Source organism: Diabrotica virgifera, chromosome 3 (genome assembly GCF_917563875.1).
Source record: "Diabrotica virgifera virgifera chromosome 3, PGI_DIABVI_V3a".
NCBI lineage: Eukaryota > Metazoa > Arthropoda > Insecta > Coleoptera > Chrysomelidae > Diabrotica > Diabrotica virgifera.
This window is the reverse complement of record NC_065445.1, coordinates 165227581-165254112: the sequence shown is the minus strand read 5'-3', so window position 1 is coordinate 165254112 and position 26532 is coordinate 165227581. Positions and strand designations below refer to the sequence as shown.

The window sequence follows — 26532 nt, the reverse complement described above, 5'->3', positions numbered from 1 at the left end:
CTATTTTTGGAGTCATCATCGGAGAGGCCTAGGCGTGCTGCTCTCTGCTCGAAGTGACAAAACCACGAAAGCTTATCCCCGCATTGCAACTGACGTTAATGGAGTAGGTGACTAGTCATCTTGCCACTGAAAGGCAAAGTTTTCAACCTAATATAAACATTAATAATATTGAAAAATATTAAAAATATTAATAAAATATTTTTAATTGAAAACTTATTGGTCCATTTCCCTGGTAACACTTCCATGGCTTCTAAAAATTGCAAGCCAGATGGATGCTGCAGTGAAGACAAGAGGGAATTCTAAAAAGTTGCAATTCACAACCCCGTCTACAGCTTGGTAAAGTTCCAACGGAAAAATGGACCTAGTTACTTTATAGGAGTAATACTAATAAAATAAAAATGTATACCATTTTTATTCAGTTGCAATGCGAAGGCAAAACTGTCTTATTTTTCACTAAGAACAGGGAGCGCAAACCAGACTCTGAATCGACGATTTTCGACTCTTTTTGGAGTCATCATCGGAGAGGCGTAGGCTTGCTGTTCTTTGTCACTTCGAGCAGAGAGCAGCAAGCCTACGCCTCTCCGATGATGACTCCAAAAAGAGTCGAAAATCGTCGATTCAGAGTGCTGGTTTGCGCTACCTGTTCTAAGTGAAAAATAAGACAGTTTTGCCTTCGCATTGCAACTGAATAAAAATGGTATACATTTTTATTTTATTAGTATTACTCCTATAAAGTAACTAGGTCCATTTTTCCGTTGGAACTTTACCAAGCTGTAGACGGGGTTGTGAATTGCAACTTTTTCGAAATCCCTCTTGTCTTCACTGCAGCATCCATCTGGCTTGCAATTTTTAGAAGCCATAAGGCGGGTATACATATGCGCTCTGCTCGGTGTGTGAGCCGCTCGCGCGCAGCATATTTGTTAGATTAGTACGTGTTTTCAAGTGGCACACAAACGGCTCGCACACGGCGCACCACGATCTAACTTCTGTCGGCTTTTCAACAAGTGCTTTGATGGTTCGCAATACATATTTGGACGGGTTTGCGAGTGGTTTGTTGGTTTTGGCGCGCATGAGTTGAATATTTGTTAGTAATGGAATGGTCGGAACTGTCGGAAGGAAATATCTAACTTATTGATGTTTGTGTGTGTGTGTGAGATCCTGGCATCAGACAAAATCTATTTGCCACAAAACATGTAAATTCTTAATTACATTAAATGATTTCATATTGTCTATTTTTAAACTATACCGCTATTTTTGAATTTCTGATAAAATTAATGATGGAATCTAGTACCGCTTTATCTGAGGAAGAAAGGAGAGCTGTAATATTTAGTGGCAATGGACACTCGTGATGAATTAGTTCTTGATACAGAATTGAAGAAGATTGAGAGTTCAGAGAACATTCTAGAAATATATGATTTAGATCACCAATGGATATATTGTCACAACTACAGACAGGGGAGTTAAGTATTCCTATTTTATATAAGTGAGACGGAAAGCGAGCATGGTTCAATTTTAAACGAGTCAATACTGACATGTGTGCTCTATTATAATTAAAGGTGAAATGAGGGGAAATGTTTTTTGGAAGTGTAGGGTGAATTCTGAAATAATGGTTTGAAGATTTACCTGCAATTCTTTTGTAATCAGTTTCCCATTTCCTTCTGATATTAGGTTTGAGAGCATTATTCAAATCTTTTAAATTAAATACTTTGTCAATATGGTGGCAACTGTGACTACTTTTTGCGGCTATATCCGCAATTTCATTACCTTCGACTCCGCAATGTCCTTTCGTCCAAATAAACGAAACAGTTACATTATTTTGTTTAAGATCCATAATTAATTTTTTAATCAAAATTAAGGCATTTCGGAATTGGTTTATTGGGTGACCGCTAATAGCTTGTAATGCTGATTTTGAGTCTGAAATTATTGCCACATTCGTGCATGTTTGAGTTGCACACCATTTTAGTGCCTTTTCAATAGCAAAGGACTCGGCGGTAAAAATAGAACAATAATTTGAGATTCTGTACTTTTCAATATGATTTATGTTTGAAACAAAAAATGCCGAACCTGTATTTAGCTTCGTTTTTGACCCATCTGTATATATTTTAGTTAAGTTCGACCCGAGACCATTCACAATGGATTTTATCATGGCTTGGTTTAAGATATTACAATCTGAATACCGAGGGAATATGGTGATAGGTTTGTCAATTATAGAATCGAAACTGTGTGCATACAATGGTATTTTATTAAGTTTAACAATATCATTTTGAAATAAGTTTGTATCAATAAATGCATCTGCCAAAGGAGGAGAGTTTTTCTTTTTCCAATAATGATTTGTCAAATTGTCAATTACAAGAAAGTTAATTTTTGCGATCAAATCACTGTTGTAACATCTATATTTTAATAGACTTTTATTTGCTAAAAACTGTCTTCGAAAACTAAGAGGAAGTTTTTGAGACTCTGCCAGAATGGCATGATTTGGTGAAGATGCCATGGCTCCCAAACATATTTTCAGAGCTCTATATTGTATTCGATCAAGAGTAAGTTGGTTCGTATTGGAGGTAGAACCATAGAGAGTACACCCATAATCTAAAATCGAGCGAATATAAGACTTATAGAACATTAAGGAAATTTGTTGATCCGCGCCCGAGCTCTGTTTGGAGAGGAAGCGCAGAAGATTAATTCCCTTTTCGCATCTTTGTTTGACATACTTAATGTGACTGGTCCATAGAAGTTTACTATCTATAATTATACCTAAATATTTATATTCTTTTACGATAGGAATAGTGTATTTACCTATAGAGAAATTATCGACTAACTGATATCTGTGCCTTGTGAAACACATCACAGCTGTCTTTTCTGGTGAAACACTAAAACCCATATCGTCGAACCAGTTTTGTAACCTGTCAAAAGTACGTCTTAAGTCTATCATGCAGCGATCGTAGGTATTATGGGTGACATAAATGCATAAATCGTCCGCGTATTGAATAATTTGTATGTCATCGCTCATCAAATCATGCAAGTCTGCAGTGTATAAGTTAAACGTTAAAAAGGGGACTTAAAATAGAGCCTTGTGGAAGCCCGTTGTAAAGTACTCTTGGACCATGTAAAACGTTATGACTATCTCGCAAAAATATTTTTCTATTAGCAAACAAATTTAAAATATTTATAGAGACTCTTTTATTGATACCAAACGTTACCATTTTTGAATATAATATTTCCAAATCTACCACATCATAAGCCCCTTTAAGGTCCACAAAAAGACACAACATGTAATTATTTTTTGATAGACATAATTGAGCATCTGTAACTAAATGGGAGATTGCATCAATTGTACCTATACCTCTACGAAATCCATACTGATTTTTTGGTAAAATTGATCTGTTTTCGACAAAATGTTCGAGTCTAAATTTTATAAGCCTTTCGAAAGTTTTTGTAATACACGATAACAATGAAATAGGTCGGTAGGACGAAGGTAAGTCAGGTGGTTTCTTAGGTTTCGCTAGAAGACACACAGTTATATTTTTAAGACTATCTGAATACTTTTGTTTCAACCACCAATCATTAAAAATTTCTAATAGAAAAAGTTTACCACTTTCAGGCAATTTATTTATAATCGTATAAGTGAACCCGTCAAGTCCAGGTGCAGTATTTTTTTATTTTTTTAAGGCTAATTCTAATTCCGAAAAGCTAAAATTTTTTGAAAGGGTGTCTGAGTCTTGATGGAAGTGAAATTGATTAATGTTGTCGTTAAAAATTGGACCTGCAGCAGATGAAGGAGCCAATGTATCAAGAACTTTTTGAATAAGGCTTTCGTCTAATTGTGGTTTTTTTTTTGATGGTGTTTATTGCAAATAGATCTTACAGTGTTCCATATCTCAGTCAGAGGAGTGTTTTTATTTAGTTTATTCAAAAACATTTTCCAACTGTTTTTTTGTTTAAGTTTAAACGTACGTTTGACATTAGCAGAAATGTTTTGATATTGTAGATAATTGATAAAATTACCTTGTTTTTTAAACTCGCTGAGAGCTTCTTTTCGTTTTTTAACAATCGCAGAACATTCCTCATCCCACCAATAAGGTCTTGGTACAGAAGGTGTGAAAGATTTCTTAATAGGCATAGATTTCGATGCTGCGATTGTGATTGCATTGAGGAAAAATTCGATTTTGTCTACAGAATTTGAATTCCTATCTAAATTATTGAGCTCACTAATTTCTAATTCAAAAATATTTCCAAAAACAGACCAGTCAGCACGAGAGTCATTCCATTTTGTTGATGGGTTGATGACAAAGGAGGAGGGATTGATTTGAATTTCTATATTGATTGGGTAGTGATCTGAACCTAATGAATCTGAATCTACTGACCAAGCTATACGGTCGGCTAAGAAGGGAGATGTTAGAGTTAAGTCAACGGCTGAATGATTACTAGTTGGGGATATTCTTGTTGGTGTTCCGTCATTCAATGTAATTATTTCACAATAATCCATGGCCTCCACTAATATTCTACCATTTCTGTCGTCTGCAATTGGCCCCCACATGCCGTGGTGAGCATTAAAATCTCCCAGAAAAATAGTTTTTGCAATATTAAACTGAAGGAATAGGTTGATCCAGTCTTTTAGTTCTATTCTAACATCTGATGATCTATAGATTGATACTAATGAGAGATTAATTTTGTTCAAAAAAACTGCGCATGCTTCTATACTGTCATCGAAATTATTATTAATTTCGGATTCTTGGTAATCTATTCCCTGTCTGATGAAAATACCTACGCCACCGTAACCATCTTCACGACATTTATTGATAAAGTTATATCCTTTAAGTCTAAAATGATGACCGGATGTGAGCCATATTTCTGATAGAACTATTATATCTGTATGGTAGTTGTTAATATGATGGATAAGACTGCCTTTGTTACTATAAATGGATCTACAATTCCATTGTAATATGGTTAGTTTTTCTGTAATATTTTTAATAGCCATTTTCACTATCTGTGAGAATGGATTCTAAATTATCTTCATTATTATCGAATATTGTAATGATATTGTCCCTGATCTTATTTAATTCAAATTTTCCTTGATTATTAATTATATTTGTAATTAATGAATATATCTGTGAGATAAGTTTATCTCGACAAAACATGAAATTATTCTGTTGTGGAGCGGGTGTATATGGGGGAAGAGAAATTTGTCTTTTTTGATGGGAATTTTCTAAATCTGAATTACTAGTGCTTGGAGTCTGAGAAGAAGTCTCAGTTCTTCGCCTTTTAATTGTTTTTGATTCTAATGCGGTTGAATTTGATTTTGGTTTATTTAAAGGAGCATTTTGTTTGCTGGTGCTAAATCGGGAAAGTTTTCAAGATTATTTAATATATCAAACCTATTGTTGGTATTAATTTTGGCATAAGCTAGATTGTTAATCGATAATTCGGCATCCTTAAAACTTTTATTTTCGAAAGCCATTACTTTTTTTATGTCTTGTTGTTTTTTATACATTGGGCAGTCTCTTGAAATTGAAGGATGATCAGAAGATTTACAGTGAACGCACATTTGCAACTCGGAATTACATTCAGCGGAAGAATGCTCATTTGCACATCGAGAACAACGTGATTTGCCTTTACATTGAACGATATTGTGACCGTAACGTAAACATTTTACACATTGAACAACGGGATGGATGTATGGTTCTACAGGAAAATTAACCATATTTATATTAATAAAGGACGGAATTTTATTACCTTTAAAATTTATTGCTACCAATTGTCTATTGACAAATTCTTCTTTTTTGGTTTCAGCGTTTATAATTTTTCGTTTCATTCTTCTCACTTCCGCCACTGGAACTATGGAATTAATTGCTTTTTTCAAGTATTCTTCAGTAAAAAAGGTATCAACGCCGCGTATTATGCCTCGTTTATGCGTGAAAAATTTTGGAATATAAGCAATCAACTTATTTTTTGTTAATATTTCGTGATTAATTAATAAATTAGCGATTTTGTATGTTCTAAAAATTACCTTAACACGTTTTAAACCTACAGAATGAATATCAATAACATCATTTCTAAATTCAATTACTTGTTGTAAATAAAAGCCAATTCTGACAGGAAAAAGACGACCAAGATTCTTATCGGTATGTTCCAAAAATACCTGATACGGACCTGCATCCGTCGGTTGATATTTATTATTAAAGTCATATTTTTCGAAATTTGAGGATGTATCCATTGAAGAAACATTAATTTGACTATCATTATTATTAATTTGATTATTATTATTTAAATTAACCGAGGGCGGGCCAGGACCGCCCCCGTTACCTGACATTTTCTGTAAAACAAAACTGTCTTCTAGTTTTCCACAAAGTACCACAAAACACAAACTATTAATAACACTCTGCACGTGGAAACAAGGCCGGAATGTACCAAAACTCTGCAAAAATTAATAATTCTTTGGGACGAACTCCAAAAAACGAACACGACTTTGACAGTTATTTTGACGTTGATTATTGATGTTTACCGTGGAAAATAAAAATGAGATGATGACACTGAATATATTTAAACATGTTAGCTTGCAACCCCCAAGTTGCAACCAACTTGCAACCATCTTGCAACCAACTTACAACCGACTTACAACCGACTTGCAACCAACTTGCAACCAATTTGCAACCAACTTGCAACCAACTTGCAACCAACTTGCAACTCAACTTGCAACCAATCGGAATGAAACCAAACACTTCTCGATGAGAATAGAAGAAGCTACTCCCGACGTCGCGGCCGATATCGGATCTGATCTGATCGGTGAAAAACGGATCCAATGTAGGCACCCACATTTAATACTAATTATCTACAATTACTAAATGTTCGTAAGTTTCCCCTGGATCGCAGAAGGTTCGTCAAAATGAAAAATTTTAACGAACATTAACCGCGCCACGAACGCCTGGCGCTCACACGGCGCGGATATGTATCTCCGCCTATAGAAGTGTTACCAGGGAAATGGACCAATAAGTTTTCAATTAAAAATATTTTAATAATATTTTTCAATATTATTAATGTTTATTTACTGGGTTGGGATAAAGTATGGAACCAAGCAAATATCTTTGAAACGAAAAGAACAATATTTATGAAACTTTTCATGCAAGTACAGTGAAAGGCATCTGTTGCCATATTTTTTGTTACTATTCCACTTCTGGTTTCACCGGAAATACCCCTAACTTATTTAATTTAAATGGGACACCCTATATATTTTTGCGGATTTTAAAAGAACTTGTTATTTTTAATTCATACATACCAAATTTGGTAGAGAAAATTTGTTAAAAAGTGTCTGTAGATAATTTTTTGTATTAATACAACGTAATAGGAAATAAACGAGTACCATCTATACTGTAGACTAAAATTGTTGTTTACATGCACTGCATGTCTTATTTGAATTTAGTATAGTAGGTAAAACTGTTACTGAATTAATTGACAGAAATAAGTTGTATTAAAAATGGTTCATTTAATTGGAAAAGATCGTATTGAAATATTAATGATAATAGGTTATGGTGAATCTTCATTTTTTGGAAGTGAATTTTCCAAATCCATGGATTGGACGTAGAGGATTCATAGAGTGGCCCGCTCGTTCTCCGGACCTCCACCCGTTAGAATTTTTTCTTTGTGTTATCTAAAATTACGTGTTTACGTTAGGCGACCAACATGCTTGCAGGATTTGAGACAAAGAATAATAATTGATGAATGTGAACTAATACGTGGAGAAATCTTGCAAAAAGTGACTCACGAAGTTATTTATAGGCTTGCACGTTGTCAGGAGGTGAACAGCAAACATTTTCAACATATGAAATTATTTTTTTTTATTTTTAATATCATTGGTCTAACGTAAATAAATTAACCTATTGTTTAACTGTAAAGAGAATTATTTCTTGTTTTAATAGTTTTTTCTTCCAAACATGGTATGTACTTAAGAATTAAAAATAACAAAAAAAATGAATAACCATTTTCAATTTCGTTGCAAAACGAAAAAACACACAGCCGAACCATATTCTAGTCCAATCAGAGAGTGCTGCAAGCACCCCTACCGGTTTCGAAACTCATTAGTCTCTCATCAGGAGGCACATATGCTGCTCTCCCTGATCCAACCAAAACAGACCCCAGCGTGCAGTCCCGGATTGCAACGAACGAAATGGCATAGATGCCCTAGCGGCAACTGCTAGCAAAAACTAAGTTTTCACCCTAATGGCATATAAAACAACATAATGCTATTCTACATCCCACCAGAATGAAAACAATGGGAACCTTGGAACCATTCTCGTTGGAAATTTACCGCGCTGAGCAGATGGGACGTGAATTGTAAATTGTAGAATTCCCTCATCTTCCTTAGTCTCAGCATCCGTATGGCTTGCAAATTGTAGAAGCCTCGGAGGTGTAACCAGAGAAGGTTCCCATTGTTTTCATTCTGGTGGGATGTAGAATAGCATTATGTTGTTTTATATGCCATTAGGGTGAAAACTTAGTCTTTTTGCTAGCAGTTGCCGCTAGGGCATCTATGCCATTTCGTTCGTTGCAATCCGGGACTGCACGCTTGGGTCTGTTTTGGTTGGATCAGGGAGAGCAGCATATGTGCCTCCTGATGAGAGACTAATGAGTTTCGAAACCGGTAGGGGTGCTTGCAGCACTCTCTGATTGGACTAGAATATGGTTCGGCTGTGTGTTTTTTCGTTTTGCAACGAAATTGAAAATGGTTATTCATTTTTTATTTACATTTACTCTGTGTGGAGTATGAAGGGAACCATTCTCGTTGCAAATTTACCGCGCTGAGCAGATGGGACGTGAATTGTAAATTGTAGAATTCCCTCATCTTCCTTAGTCTGAGCATTCGTATGGCTTGCAAATTGTAGAAGCCTCGGACGTGTAACCAGAGAAGGTTCCCATTGTTTTCATTCTGGTGGGATGTAGAATAGCATTATGTTGTTTTATATGCCATTAGGGTGAAAACTTAGTCTTTTTAAAAATAACAAGTTCTTTTAAAATCCGCAAAAATATACAGGGTGTCCTATTTAAAGTAAATAAGTTAAGGGTATTTCCGGTGAAACCGGAAGTGGAGTAGTAACAAAAAATATGGCATCAGATGCCTTTTGCGTCACTGTACTTGCATGCAAAGTTTCATAAATATTGTTCTTTTCGTTTCAAAGCTATTGGCTTGGTTCCATACTTTATCCCAACTCTGTATGTCTAATAGTACATAAAACAGTACCAAAAAATGTGACTCTACATCCTACCAGATTGAAAACAATGGCATGGCATCCGTTATGGCTTGCAAATTGTAGAAGCCTCGGAGGTGTTACCAGAGAAGGTTCCCATTGTTTTCAATCTGGTAGGATGTAGAGTAACATTTTTTGGTGTTGTTTTATGTGCTATTAGATTGAAAACTTAGTCTTTTAAAATATTATTTTGTAATTTTTTACAATTAGGGGTAGTTTTCGCCCTTAAAAAACCAAAAGCGTACAACGGCTTGATATAGAAAATGAACTAGAGGATAAAATGAGCCTAATCTCAAATTTTTCTACAAATCGATGCTGGACGAAAATCGCTTCATGTCCTGACCTATTTGTTTAGTAGATTCCGTTTCTTGGTCGACTTTCGTCGATATGTTTTAGTTGATACATTTTTATGTATTTATAATTTTTATTCGTCTATAAATTTCTGGGTATTATCTTTTAAAACCTCGTAGATTTATTTGGTTCTGTTTTCTCTTCCTAGATATTTATATATTTCATGACTTCTTTTTTTAGACTGTTCTCAAAATGAAGATATCCCAACTGGCCCAGGAATACCTGAATAAGCTACACCAAAAATGTTTCTCTGAGTTATCAAATATACTTAGGGAACGAATTCCGGTAACCTTAGAAAATCTTTTAGCCCTAGACACTCTACAGGAAACCAAAACAACATGTATATCAATAGCAGCCAGGATGTGTAAGGATAGATTAAAGCAGTGGATCGGATCTCACATGACAGTTAATATATTTTTAAAAGATTTCGAAAAAGAACTGCATAAAATGTGGATTCACGAAAATAAAAAACTGGTAGAAGAAAAAACAGTTTTCGCCTTGCCCTCTGACGGTAGGACTGTCGACCATTATGAACATTCCTTGAGTGCATTTCATGTATTAGAGAACATTAAGGTACGTATAATATTGATCTACAAAATATATTGTCATCACTCAGTGGGCGAAATACTCGGTAAACGTTGTTAAAATAAAGTTGTCGCTAGAAAACGTGGTAAAATTCAGTTCGTTGTATAACTATATAACTTTAGTATATAACTTTCCATTCCAATCTGGGCCCTGATTATAATTCAAATTTTAACCCAAAACACTTCAAAATCAATATGGCGACGTCGAAATACGACTTTGCGGGCCTTTTCACTTAAACTAACTAAAAAACGTCATTAAATTTCGATATATCGAAAGTAATTTCGACTGCAAAAATGTAGTTAAAATTTCATTTCGAGTCGAAATTATTATGTGACATGACTGGCCGGACTTGGAGAAGTGAGGTAAGGTTTAGTTTAGGAGGTGCCGTGATTTGTTTGCTTCTTTCAAGGAAAACTGAAGCGAAAAGTATTAATATGGCTGCATTTTATGGAAAGTACCCCGCACAAACCTTATGGAAATTAGGTCCCAGTGGATTTAGTTCATACTTTGGGAAAAGACTCTTTGAAGCATTGTGATGAAAAGTTCTCATGGGCACAACTCGATCGTATGGAGGATTTTCAAGATATAGAGGCACAAACTCGGAAAATTATAAGGTTTACCGGGTATTCCAATTCCCTGAGTTACTGGTTATCTGGCAACATGTAGAAGTTTGGATAAAATAAAAGTACTAGTAGTCTAGGATTTTTTCCTGCCTATCCAATGGTGACCTTTACTTTGACCTTGACCTTCAACGGACTTCATCTTCTAGAGTCTCGAGGGTTCTCGTCATTAAATTGATATAAACAGATTACTCATGGGTTTTTGGGATCGCTAAACACGAATATGCCATCAGAATTGACATCCGGAGGACGTGGTGGCCAGGGCCACTGCAAGGGACGTCATGTTCTAGAGTTTAGATGGTTTTCGGCATTTAACTGATGCAAATGGATTACTGGAGGATCTTTTGGGGTCGCTAAACACGAATATACCACCAAAACCTACTCCCGGAACACCTGGTTTCCAAGGTAAATAAAAGGGGCTCCTGGAGTTTCGAGGGTCTTAGGTACTACACTGATGCAAACGAATTACTCATAGGTTTTTGAAATTGGTGAACACGAATACCCCATCAGAACAGACATCGGAGTACCTGGTGCCTAAGGCACGTCATGCTTTGGAGATTCAAGAGCTTTCGGTACCAAATTAATGTAAACTGATTGCTCACAAGTTTTTGGGACTGATGAACGTGAATATGGCATCAGAACCAACCCACGGAGCACCTGGTGCCTAAGGCAAGTCTTCTTCTGGAGTTTCGCCAGGTTTCCGCATTAAATTGATGCATCAGAACAGACACCGGGGTACCTGGTGCCTAAGGCACGTCATTCTTTGGAGATTGAAGAGCTTTCGGTACCAAATTATTGTAAACTGATTACTCACAAGTTTTTAGGACTGATGAACGTGAATATGGCATCAGAACCAACCTACGGAGCACCTGGTGCCTAAGGCAAGTCTTCTTCTGGAGTTTCGCCAGGTTTCCGCATTAAATTGATGCATCAGAACAGACACCGGGGTACCTGGTGCCTAAGGCACGTCATCTTCTGGGGTTTTGAGAGTTGTCGGTACTAAATTGATGCAAGCGAATTACTCTTGTGTTTTTTGGGGTTGCTGAACACGAATATGACTTAGATAAATGACTGGAGTATCTAGTGACCACGATGAATAACACTATCAAAATAGAATATACAGGGTGTTTCATTAATAATTGTCCATATAAAACTGGAGAAACCTTAGCTCAAAATATGAAGATTTAACCTAAAACACTTAAATAAAATGTGATTCCTTACTGAGTTACAGGGTGTTTTATCTAAAAATTTAAAAATTATTTTTGCTCAGGATTTTAAAACTTTTCGACATATCCTTTTCATACTTGGCAGAAAGTACGACTTCTGTATACAGCCTACTAAATTATGATACACAAACGTTTCTAGCTACTACCAGAGGCGTACGACAGGGGATAGTGAATGGTTGACCCTTCTCAAATTCTACGCCACTGGAGGAATTGCTATTTTAGTGCCATTTTTAGACTCACCAATACTTTCTACGTAAATAATATACTCTTCATTGGTAACGATAGTCATTAGTTTTCGAGATATTTGAAGTTAAATATAAAACGGGACATTTATTTTGATTAATTTATGATATGATTCATATGATTAAAATTTAAAAATTATTTGTAGCCAGTACTTTAAAACTATTTGGCCTATCCTTATCATACTTGGCAGAAAGTGTAGGTACTGTACGCCCTACTAAATTAAGATAAATAAACGTTTCTAGCTACTACCAGAGGCGTACGACAGGGGATAGTGAATGGTTGACCCTTCTCAAATTCTACGCCACTGGAGGAATTACTATTTTAGTGCCATTTTTAGATTCACCAATACTTTCTACGTAAATAATATACTCTTCATTGGTAACGATAAAGTCATTAGTTTTCGAGATATTCGAAGTTAAATACGAAACGGCACAGTTATTTTGATTAATTTATGATATGATTCATATGATTAAAATTTAAAAATTATTTGTAGCCAGTACTTTAAAACTATTTGGCCTATCCTTATCATACTTGGCAGAAAGTGTAGGTACTGTACACCCTACTAAATTAAGATAAATAAACGTTTCTAGCTACTACCAGAGGCGTACGACAGGGGATAGTTGCTGGTTGACCCTTCCCAAATTCTACGCCACTGACGAAATTGCTATTTTAGTGTAATTTTTTGATTTTCCAATACTTGTAAATAATATACTCTTCATTCGTAACGATAAAATTATTATGGTTCATTCCACCAACATACGCCTGTTTTGGATTATCGCGACAACGAATATTTCAGTGTGCAACTTAAGAAGTACGAAAGTAAATGGCTCTAATAATTATTCCATTAAACAGCAGTGTAATTTGCAATCTATTTTCGTTCTTCATATTTTGCACAATAAAATATTCGTTGTCGAAATAATCCAACACAGGCGTATAGGTCTGGATCCCGCGTATGAAAAAAAAGTTGAATAATAGCAAGCTGAAAATTTGCTAATAGCTTAAGGGTGTCTTGTCGGATAAACTTTGATATATGGGAACACTGGAACAGGGGCAGTTTTAATTGTGGAACAGATTAAAAATTTGGAACGGTCAGACCACGAAAACGGCACATTTATTTTGTCCGACAGAATAGACTTAAACTCTCCGAACAGAGATTAAACTCTCATGCTAAAATCAGACTGCTATTTAACACCTGTCATAATTCCTGTCATTTGATATATTCGACATGTTCCACTCATTAAAACGCCCATTTGGTGATAAATTTTTTTGCATGTTTTTTGCATGAGAGTTTAATCTCTGTTCGGAGAGTTTGAGTCTATTCTGTCGGACAAAATAAATGTGCCGTTTTCGTGGTCTGACCGTTCCAAATTTTTAACCTGTTCCACAATTAAAACTGCCCCTGTTCCAGTGTTCCCATATATCAAAGTTTGTCCAACTAGACACCCTTAAGCTATTAACAAATTTTCAGCTTGCTATTAATCAACTTTTTTTTCATACGCGGAATCCAGACCTAGTATATTCGTGGAATAGGGTATACTTTTCGAGATATTTGAAATTAAAAATGAAGGGATACATTACATTAATCAAAATAACCTTGTCGTTTCATTTTTAACTTCAAAGATCTCGCAAACTAATGACTTCATCGTTACGAATGAAGAGGATATTATTTTCATAGAAAATATTGGAGAATCCAAAAGTTAAACTAAAATAGCAATTCCGCCAGTGGCGTAGAATTTGAAAAGGGTCAACCATTCACTTTCCCCCGTCGTACGCCTCTGGAAACAGCCAGAAACGTTTTTTAACATAATCTAGTAGTTTGTACAGTACCTATACTCCCTGCCAAGTATGAAAAGGATACGTCGAATAGTTTTAAAATGCTGAGCAAAAATAGTTTTTAAATTTTTAGATAAAACACCCTCTAACTCAGTAAGGAACCACATTTTATTTAAGTGTTTTAGGTTAAATCTTCGTATTTTGTGCTAAGGTTTCTCCAGTTACTATATGGACAATTATTAATGAAACACCCTGTATAGTAAATCGATCTTAAAATAAATGAAGGAAAAACATTGTCAGATATAAATTGAGTTTATATTTATAAATAATTAAAACAATTGAATAGCACAACATAGTTATTTTAAGAAAAATCTGCAAGTAGCAAAAAAAACTTTTCACCAATTTGTACGCTTTCTTTGAACAGCAACTCAGAAAATCTCCGAGTACTCGGTGTGTACCAATCCGTTTGCATCAATTTAGTACCGAAAACTCTCGAAACTCCAGAAGATGACGTGCCTTAGGCGATAGGTGCTCCGGTGTCTGCTCTGATGGCGCATTCGTGTTCAGCAACTCCAAATAGCCATGAGTAATCCATTCGTATCAATTTAATGCCGAAAACTCTCAAAACTCGAGAAGATGAATAACCTTAGTCACCAGGTGCACAACATAGTTATTTTAAGAAAAATCTACAAGTAGCAAAAAAAAAATTTTCACCAATTTGTACGCTTTCTTTGAACAGCAACTCAGAAAACCTCCGAGTACTCAGTGTGTACCAATCCGTTTGCATCAATTTAGTACCGAAAACTCTCGAAACTCCAGAAGATGACGTGCCTTAGGCGATAGGTGCTCCGGTGTCTGTTCTGATGGCGTATTCATGTTCAGCAACTCCAAAAAGCCATGAGTAATCCATTCGTATCAATTTAATCCTGAAAACTCTCGAAACTCGAGAAGATGAATAACCTTAGTCACCAGATGCTCCATGGGTCGGATCTATGGCGTATTAGTGTTCAGCGACCACAAAAAGCTATGGAGTAATCTGTTTTATCAATTTAATGCCGAAAATCCTCGAAACTCCAGAAGACGACGTGCCGTAGGCACAATTTGATTCGTGGGTCGGATCTGATAATGTATGCATGTTCATCAACTCCAAAAACCTAAGAGTAATCCATTTGATTCCTCCGAAACTCCAGAGGATAACCTGTCTTAGGCACCAGGTGTTCCTGTGTCTGTGCTGATCACGTATTCGTGTTCAGCAACCCCAAAAACCATAAATAATCCGTTTGCATTAATGTAGTACCGAATACCCTCAAAACTCCAGGAGTCCCGTTCATTGACCTTGGAAACCAGGTGCTCTGGGAGTCGGTTATGGTGGCATATTCGTGTTTAGCGACCTCAAAAACCCTCCAGTAATTCAGTTGCATCAATTTAATGCCGAAAACCCTCGAAACTCTAGAAGATGACGTCCGTTGAAGGTCAAGGTGAAAGTACAGGTCGCCATTGGATAGCCAGGAAAAAATCCTAGACTACTAGTACTTTTCTTTAATCAAAACTTCTACATGTTGCCAGATAACCAGTAACTCAGGGAATTGGAATGACCAGTAAATATTTATAATTTTCCGAGTTTGTGCCTCTATATCTTGAAAATCCTCCATACGATCGAGTTGTGCCCATGAGAACTTTTCATCACAATGCTTCAAAGAGTCTTTTCCCAAAGTATGAAATAAATCCACTGGGACCTAATTTCCATAAGATTTGTGCGGGGTACTTTGCTGGTTTTGGAAGAATTAGAGAGAATAGTATTAAATTAGAAATATAATAATTGAGGATGACCACACAGTGATTAATCAACTCAAATGAAAGATGTAACGTAATACTCTGGACAAATTAGTAAAAAACAAGGAAAATTTATTTACCAGCTATTTTATTGTTGGAATCGAATTTTAAGATTGCATATATTGGTAATATTGGTATGCAAAGTCTACAGTAAGTGTGCGCTAAACAAATTAGCGCCCCGAAATCTTTTTTTTAACTTGCTCTGTAACTCCGAAGATTTTAACTTTAAACCAAAACCCCCAAATAAAAATTCACCGGAATTTAATTATGCACACAGATGTTTTGTTACGATTTCCTTCAACGAAAATCTTCCTCGGAGAATCTAGATTTTCCCAACAAAATCTTTCATTTTCAACTAAAATTTTGAAGAAGTAATTATTTATTGATAATTAAATAAATTGGTGACATAAAAGCTTTTTTGTAGTAGATTGTATATCAATAATTTAGCAATAATTAAAGTGATAATTTAAAAAATTTCGCAATAATAACCAGAATAATTATGATGTGTATATCAGAATAACTACGATTTTCGTATAAAAAGGCACTATAACTATTCCACGTTTATTCGTTGACGTATTCGGACACTTCTTTTAAAAGAAAAAAAAATTGAATTGCGAGGAGTGGTTCAAGATACAACCGGTCAAAGTTGACCGGCATTTGCGATGAAGTTATAAACAATAGGATCGTAATCATTGAATAATTACCTTTTCATTTCGGTCCTCTTTCTACATACAAATTTTCATATCTGCAAGAGATTCATAAAAAACAATAATAAAAAGATAGGTATTACGCGTGGAAAATACCAACATTCCAATCAAAAACTAGGTTGACGAAAATAGAATTTAAAAGTTTAAAATCGGTGTACGTTAAAAAATGTATTTTCTCGGCTTCCCATAGAGCAATTTTTTTTAATCCGACGTAATTCGAGTAGAGCCACCTAACGCAACGCGTTACTAGTTGCCCAAAATTATTTAAATTTGTTATAGTAAATTTATTTATTACAATTTGTTTTAATTTGTTTAAACAAAGATTGTTTAAATAACTATACAGCTTTCAAATGAGAATATTTGTATTTTGAACGTTAAAAGATACACGCTTAAGTTTTTCTAAAAAAATATCTACAATAGGAAAAATGTGTAGTTTTATTTTGCTAAAGATAAATTAATTTATTATAACAAAACTAAAGAAATGTTGGCCTATTCGCGGTGTGCAAGTACTTGGAAGGGATACGCGAAACGATCGTGCGCGAATAGCGGAGAAATATTGCAACTTTCTTAAATAATTCATATTGTCAACTGAAATTGTCAAATTGACGTACATTTCATACCTATTGTCATTTAAGAAGAAAAATTATATATTGCTTCACAATATTGATCTGATATGCAATTATTATATAAAGGTAAATTTAATTAATTGTATTTTGCTTGCAATACTGCATTTTAATAACTAATTTTATTTACTACATACAATTGTTTACTTTTGAATTACACAACCTAAATCTTATTTTTTCTTCTTATTATTTTTTTTTGGACTATGGCCTTGACAATTATACAGTAACCAGGACCATATGATTGGCCAATATAATTAAAAATGCGAATAAAAGTTCAGAGCGTAGAAATAGGTGTCGCTTTTCCGAACTTGCACGGTCCCAATAGTAATGCGTTGGTTAGGTGGGTCTACTCGATTTACGTCAGAAAAAAGAAAAAAAGATGAAGAAAATTGTTCTATGAAAAGCCACGAAAACATTTTTTACGTATACCGATTTTGAACTTTGAAATTCTATTTTATTCAACCTAGTTTTTGATTGGAATTTTGGTATGTATTTTTGGTATTTTTCACGCGTATTTAGGTACTGTTTTATTGGCAAATAAGCCACAATAAGGGGAAATACGCAAAATGTCGCCTGTCAAAATGAAAATGTTCACTGTTTTTAAATGTTTTTTTTTCGAATCCTGAGAAAATTAATAAATATTTTTGAAAAATTTAGACGCAGACTGAAAGATTACTTTATTACCGAGGGCCGAAAGTCCCTTGGAATAAATGAAAAGTTTGGCTGAATGCTGCTATTCTGCATGCTGCCAACGTACGCTTCAGATGGTAAGGTTTTTTGACCTTATTATGATCAAATCTCTGTAATGTGTTTTTTGTGAGAGTCCTTTGTGCCCGTATTAGATGTCTTCAATGTTTCAACCTCAACCGACAACACTTATATTTTTTTCCAAACGTCAGACAGTTTTTCCTACCAATAAAAAACTGCATAAGAAGTAACATTTTTTTAAATCTTACATGGGATCCCTCTCTCTTCATAGTGGTATTTTTAAATTATTGACCATAGCTCTGAAGATGGCTTTTTAAGCCGAAAGCGCTCAGCTAGGATTTAAATATTTTACACACTTCAAAAGTACGCTTCTCCCTGTCTTTCAGAAAATAAATTTTGTTTATGTTGCTTGGTAAAACAATTCTTCTAATAATTTAATTTAATCTGACTCATTCATATCGGCAATTCAGACATACATATATTATAGAACATTTTAAACTATAGTCCAGGGTCGAAAAATAAAAACGGGAAAAAAATCAATACAGGTATTTGAAAGTGCTAAATCGTAAGGGGGATATAGTTTATTAAAAATACATACAGAGGTACTCGTAAATCGACCTCATTTTTTTATAAAAAAATGCCAAAGTCAGAAAATATTGTTTTTTGCCTATAGCATTTTTAGTATTATATTTACAGCAAAAGTTGTATTACAAAAGTTGTGTATCATGAAAAAACGATTATTTTGAATTTTTATAAGTTAAAATCCATAAAGAATTAACCGAGATAATTGCAAAAAACCACGTTTTTTGCACTATTTTGGATATGTTAATAACTTTTACCAAATAGGCCGTAAGGAAATTATTATACCTTGATCATGAGATAATTAAGTGCTTTTATTAGTGTATAAAATCTCAAGAATATATGTTTGTTAGTTTACGAGTTATGTTAAATGTTTATCCCAGACATCGAATGTTTAAACAATCATTGTTGCCCAAGGAGTGTCTTCAGAGCATTTTGGCAAAGTGCAATGAGTTCCTAAAGACTAAAAGTACTAAGAAAGTAAAAAAAAGAATATATTTGTTTTTTAAATGCTGTTAAACAAGTCGATAAAAAAATGGTGAGTTTTTTTCTTATAAACAATTAGAATATCTTTGTCATTTTGTCTGATAAATAATTATAATTGGTTGTGTCAAAAAGCTGGTAAAAAAATGCACATTAAAAAGGAAAAAAAATTTCCAGGACCAATAATAGCCAAGTTATACTTTTTTTTTGAAAAATCACATCTCTATTGTTTATAAATATTATGAGTTGAAATTTGTACAGAATGGTAATAAATATCTACATTTTATATTGCAATTGATAAGTACGGAATATCTTCTATTTAAAATGAGTAATAACCCTTTAAAGTGAAGTTACTCACACTGACTGAGCTGGGACCGTGTGATGGGAAAGAATGTCGAAGTACAGTCTCTCGCGTGGAAATTTTGCATAGAAACTTCAATTTGGAGCGCTTGAAAAATTTTACAATATCTCAGCTTCCAGAGAATGTAGAGCCTTAATTTTTTTTAAATTGGGGTAACTCGACGAAAGAGTAACAACTAGCTAATTTTAATTTACCGAAAAAATCTAAAAATTCTGGAAAATGGACTTTTTTATCCAATATTCATTTACAACGTTAACTCTAATATATTTTGATAAATATTTTCATAAAATATTATAAATATGTGAATAAATATTAAAATATAATTATAGTATATTTATATCTATTTATATACAGGGTGGTTCATTTTATTCGACTCGGTGTACGGAAAACGACTTTATTTAAAAAAAAATTCTACATAGAAATATACGGAGCCTTTAATACTACAGGGTGCTTCAAAAAAGAGTGGTATATCAAAGATATATTTTTTCTTATGGAACACCCCACACCTGATGAAATTTTTAAATTGCCCTTAAAAGATAAGCTAGAATATACCTAAGTACAGGGTGTTTTGATTTATTTCAATTTTCAGAAAAATGTGAAGTTTTAGAAAAATAAATATTTACGAATCAAAGAATCGGTGACAAATTTTTTCTTGGATCTTCATAATAGACTATTCAGCATATTTAAACAGATGTTTATTGTACATAACTAAATTTATAATTACTTAATCGTACATTTTTAGATTTAAAAACTAATTGAAAACAAAAACATTCTCAAATTGAAAAAAAAAATGTATGGATAGATTATAATTATTGATCTTCGTTAATTCTACACGTAATCTTGTAATTTCTTGAACATTAGGTATCCCTAATTTTTTTAAACAAATCTTCTTCAACTTCACTTTCGTCGGTTGTAGCATCTTTTTCGTCAGTGTCATCTTTGCAATTTATGCAAAGCTCGGTACAATTGATTTATTTCAAGAAATTATGGATAATGTGGAAGAAATTAACGAACCTGTATAAAAATTGTGTAGAATTAACGAAGATCAATAATTATAATCTATACATCTTTTTTTTTTCAATTTGAGAACGTTTTTGTTTTCAATTAATTTTTAAATCTAAAAATGTACGATTAAGTAATTATAAATTTTGTTACCCCCTCTATGGCTCAGTGGTAAGAGCGCCTACCATTGGATCGAAAGGTCCGAATGGTCGTGAGTTAGAATCTCACCAGGGTCAGGAATTTTTCGTTTATTATAAATTAATAAATTAAAATAGTTTCTGTCCTTGTGGGATCGGTACTCACCGGAGGGACCGCAGACGTTCGGATATAATTAGCGTCTCTTTGCAAAGACAATGACGTCGACTTTGCAAAGTAATAAGACACTTACTCAACACACACACTACACATGACACTAGGTACCTAACTGCAAAAATCTACCGTACCTACCATACCAATGGCCATTAGTTGTCGAGGCATTAGCTAAATAAAAAAAATTGTTACAATAAACATCTGTTTAAATATGCTGAATAGTCTATTATGACGATCCAAGAAAAAATTTGTCACCGATTCTCATATTCGTAATTATTTATTATTTTTTTAAACCTTACATTTTTTTTTAAATTGAATAAATCAAAACACCCTAGTACTTAGGTATACTCTAGCTTATTTTTTAAGGGCAATTCAAAAATTTCATCAGGTGTAGGGTGTTCCCTAAAAAAATATATCTTTAATATACGACTCTTTTTTGAAGCACCCTGTATAATTTACATTATTTTAGATTGTAGTGTTAATGGCCCTGTATATTTCTATGAAGAAATTTTTATTAAATCAAGTCGTTTTCCGTACAGACACCGAGGTGAGTAAAATGAACAACCCTGTATATAAATAAACATATACTATAATTATATTTTAATATTTATTCACAAATTTATAATATTTTATGAAAATATTTATCAAAATATATTAGTGTTAACGTTGTAAATGGATGTTGAATAAAAAAAGTCGATTTTCCAGAATTTTCCGATTTTTCCGGTCAATGAAAATGAGCTAGTTGTTATTCTTTCGTCGAGTTACCCCAATTAAAAAAATTGAAGGATCTACGTTCTCTAGAAGCTGAGATAGTGTAAAATTTTTCAAGAGCTCCAAATTGAAGTTTTTATAGCAAAATCTCGACGCGAGGAACTGGACTGCGACATTCTTCCATATCACCTCACGGTCCCAGCTCAGTCAGAGTGAGTAACTTGACTTTAAAGGGTTATTACTCGTTTTAAATAGAAGATATTCCGTACTTATCAACCGTAGTATAAGATATAGATATTTGTTATCATTCTGTAAAAATTTCAACTCTTAATATTTACAAAAAATAGATATGTGATTTTTCAAAAAAAAATTATAACTTGGCTATTATTGGTCCTAGAAAGTTTTTTTTTCTTTTTTAATGTGTCTTTTTTTACCAGATTTTTGATACAACCAGCTATAATTAGATATCATAAAAAATGACAAAGATATTCTAATTGTTTATAAGGAAAAAACTCACCATTTTTTTACCGACTTGTTTAACAACATTTAAAAAACAAATATATTATTTTTTTAACTTTATTAGTAATTTGAGTCTTTATGAACGCATTGCACTTTGCCAAAAAGCTCTGAAAATACTCCTTGGGCAACAATGATTGTTTAAACATTCGATGTCTGGGATAAACATTTAACATAACTTGTAAACTATCCAACAGATATTATTGTTAACATTTACAAAATAGTGCAAAAAACGTGGTTTTTTGCAATTATCTCGGTTAATTCTTTATGGATTTTAACTTATTAAAATTCAAATTATTCGTTTTTTCATGATACACGACTTTTGTATTACATCTTTTGCTGTAAATATGATACTAAAAATGCTATAGGCAAAAAACAATATTTTCTGACTTTGGCCTTTGTTTATAAAAAAATGAGGTCGATTTACGAGTACCTCTGTATGTATTTTTAATAAACTATACCCCCCTACGATTTAGCACCTTCAAATACCTGTATTGATTTTTACCCTGAAATCGCTCATATTTATTTTTCTACCCTGACGTACTAGACGACTTTAAAATTATATTGCCAACATTTTTTTAAGTTGCACAATTCCACATCCGACGTGGAAGTCGAAACGTCAATAAATTTCATTTTTAACTTAATTGTGGCTATTTCCCAATATAGTACCTAAATTTCATAAGATGTCATAAGAAACAGCTTAAAAACAATATTTTCACGCGTAATACCGATCGTTTTTATTATTTTATGTTATGAGTCTCTTGAAGATATCATTTGTATGTAGAAAGAGGACCGAAATAAAAAGTTCAAAGATTACGATCCTATTGTTTATATCTTCGTCGTAAATCCCGGTCAACTTTGACAGGTTGTATCTGGAACCACTCCTAGCAATTCATTTTTTTTTCTTTCAAAAGAAACGTACTGTCGCGCCCTTTCCAATACCGTTATCTTACTTTAATTTAATCTAATAGTTGCCGAGATATTCTATTTGTTTATAAGCTAAAATATTGTTTGTTAAAAACATTCCTGAGACCACTCAAATAGTCTAATTTCAATTTTGTAAAGTACGTTGAATAGGTATAGTGCCTTTGTATACGAAAATCATCGTTATTCTGGTGTATCATAGTTTTTCTGGTTATTATTGCGTCCGAAATTTTTTAATTGACAATTTAATTATTGTTAAATCGTTGGTTAGATTGTCGCCGGCTTCCTGATATATAATTTACTACAAAAAAGCTCTAATATCACCAATTTATTTAATTATTGATAAATAATTGCTTTCCTAAAATTTTAGTTGAAAATTAAAAATATTGTTGGGAAAACCCGGATTTTCCTTGAAGCAAATTTCCTCCGTGCAGAATTGAATTACAGTGAATTTTTATTTGGGTGTTTTTGGTAAAAGTTAAAATCTTCGGACTTAAGAGCAATAATTGAAAAAAAGATTTCGCAGCGCTAATTTGTTTATAAACAAAACAACACACTTTCTGCGGAGTTTTCATACCCTAGACGAGTATTACAAATATACAGTGCTAGTCAAAAGTCCGTACCCCCCCTCGTATCTTTTGAACGGTTATACTTATAATAGTGGAATTTGGAGGGAGGAAATAAACGGATATAGGCTTCTTAACTAGTCATGACAGGTGACGTAATAGTGACAGATGACGTTACAGCGCCACTATGACAGATAATTTTAAATGGGACCTTATGGCAAGTGATACCTCGTTTGAAAGGTATTGAAAATACCTATCCAGTCATACTATTTTTTTTTGGGTTTAAGTTGATTTTGATTTTGGTGAATAAATTAAATAAATATAACATTGTAGTTTCGTATTTAACTAATAAAAATTCAAATGTCCGCCTATGGTTTTTTTGTCAAAAAAGTTGACGTTTTTCAGTTCTCTAGTAGTTTTTACGTCAACGTCAACCTTTTTGACAAGTAATCATAGGCGGAGGTTTGAATTTTTATTAATTAAATGCGAAACTACAATTTTATATTATTTCATTTATGCATCAAAATCAGCTTAAACTCAAACAAAATTAGTATGACTGAATAGGTATTTCCAATACCTTTCAAACGAGGTATCACTTGCCATAAGGTCCCATTTAAAATTATCTGTCATAGTGGCGCTGTAACGTCATCTGTCACTATTACGTCACCTGCCATGATTGGTTAAGAAGCCTACATCCGTTTATTTCCTCCCTCCTAATTTCACTATTATAAGTATAACCGTTCAAAAGATACGAGGGGGGGTACGGACTTTTGACTAGCACTGTATAATATATTTTGGTGTTGCAATCTTAAGGTTCGATTCCAGCAATAAAATAGCTGGTAAATAACTTTTCTCAAGAATGGCATTATTTCGATAATTTGCCCAGACTATGAACAAACGTTGCGTGGCCAATAAACAAAATAGGCGAGCGGCAGTAACCCCTAAAATTACGTTATACCGACCACGAAAATGAAATTTAAGGCGAATGACCAATTTTGGTCGTTCTTTATGTTTTCGAGGTCGCTGAATCTGAATATGAAGTTTATTTTTATCTAGAATTGGTGGAACATGTTCAAAAATCAAATTTTATGTAAAAATGCAAAAAATCAATTTTGATGATTTTTCAAATTTACCTCGCTGTATCTTTGGCCGCTGTAAATATTTCCTTTTGAAAATTTAACTGTCATTATTGAAGTATTTAGATAACAATAAGATTTCTCCAAAATATTTAAACAAATTAAAAGAGGAGTTGTTAATTTTTAAACATTTTGTCGTCAGATTTCGTCAGTTTCATGTTTACTTAAAAAAGTTAAGTGACAAACTGTTTAGTTTATAATTTTAACTAACACAGCAATAAAACATGAAGAAGTTTTCTGGAAAACTTTAAGTCAAAATATGCAATAGGAAGAAACTTATGTGACTTTACAACAGACTAGCGGCACACCCCAAAAAACGCTTATTTCTCTAGATACTGACCAAGGTGTGGTGAATGTGGATTTTTATTATAATTTATGTTTTTGGTGGTGCTAAAAACGAAAATTAGGTTTATTTTGAATTTGACGTGGGGAACATTGTCAAAGTTGCAATTTTACCCTAAAAATAAAAAAATGAAGTCACGTTTTTTGCGTTAAACGCGCTACAACGCTGTTCCATTTTAATATTTTTTCTGAAATTGTTACACTATATATTTCTTATCTTTCTGAAGACAATGGGACCTGTTTCAATTTTTCAGTTTTATTATAATAAAAGTTATGAATTGTTTAAAGTAAAAGGTGCAGATTCCTGAATTGCAAAGTTTAATCGTAAAAGTTGAGTGACAAAATTTGAAATTTAGCTTTTTAATTAAATTTATGTTAAAACATAGAGCATAAGGAACAAAATTTTTTATAGAAAAAAAATGGTGCCACTTTAAATTTTGAGAAAAACGTGATTTCATTTTTTTTTGTATGTTTAGTGTGAAATTGCGATTTTGACAATGTTCCCCCATCTAAAATTCAAAATAAACATCCCTCGTTTTTAGCACCATCAAAAACATAAGGTATGATCAAAATTAGCCATTCAACACACCGTGGTCAGTATTTCGAGAAATAAGCATTTTTTGGGGGAGTTCCACTCGTCTATAAAGTCACATAACTTTTTTCATATTGCATATTTTGACTTGTAATTTTCCAGAAAACTTCTTCATGACTTATGTTTTAATGCTGTGTTGATTAAAATTACAAACTAAAAAGTTTCTCACCCAACTTTTTTAAGTAAACATGAAACTAACGAAATCTGACAACAAATTGTTTAAAAATTATCAACTTTTCATTTGTTTAAACATCTTGGACAAATCTCTTTGTTATCTAAATTCTTTAAAGATGACACAGTAAAATTGTCAAAAGGAAATACTTACAGAGACCAAAGATACAGCAAGGTAAATATGAAAAATCATAAACATTGATTCTTCGCATTTTTGAATAAAATTTGATTTTTGAACATGTTCCACCAACTCTAGATAAAAATAAACTTCATATTCGGATTCAGCGACCTCGAAAACATAAAGAATAACCAAAATTTGCCATTCACCTGTCATGGTCGCTTTTTCGATTTCTAAGCCTCAAATTAGTGGTGTGCCGCTCGCCTAAAAGGGCCAACCCAAATTCTGAGCAGTGTCAAAATGATGAAGTAAATATCCCCAGTTGTGACTAATATCGAAATTAATAAGAATCGCTAGCTATGACGACTGTCATTTCGTAGTCGCTTTTAAATTTCGATCTCGAAATGAAGTAGAATCAGGGCCCGATGTCAGAACCTTAAAATTCAAAACGGCAAATGCAATATAGATTACCAAATAAATATATTACAATGACATGTGTAGTAGCTTATATCTTATCTTAGGAACTGATCTCAAATGCTACATTTCTTTCAGCTACATTTTTAGCATCCACGCACTATATAGCTTCAACCAATTGACCACCTTGAGTATTTGGTGTCTTACATTATACACTCATCGGCACAAAATTCTGCCACCAAAAATTTTTGATTAAGTTTGACAGTTTGTAACTTTATTATTTGTACTCCGATTTTGAAGATTCTTGCATCAGCTTGTAGGTATATGTATTTATATCGTTTGTTATTATATATATATATATATATATATATATATATATATATATATATATATATATATATAT

General features: G+C 33.3%; 1 protein-coding gene across 2 annotated transcripts in view; it reads left to right on the top strand.

Moving 5' to 3' along the window:
- LOC114347173 (codanin-1) overlaps positions 1–26532 on the top strand; it is a 347709-nt gene that overhangs the window by 223181 nt on the left and 97996 nt on the right. For both annotated transcript variants that reach the window (XM_050645617.1, XM_050645616.1), the window contains one exon: positions 9768–10160. In XM_050645617.1, coding sequence (XP_050501574.1) covers positions 9768–10160 — 393 coding nt within the window. The remainder of the gene's footprint in view (positions 1–9767; positions 10161–26532) is intronic.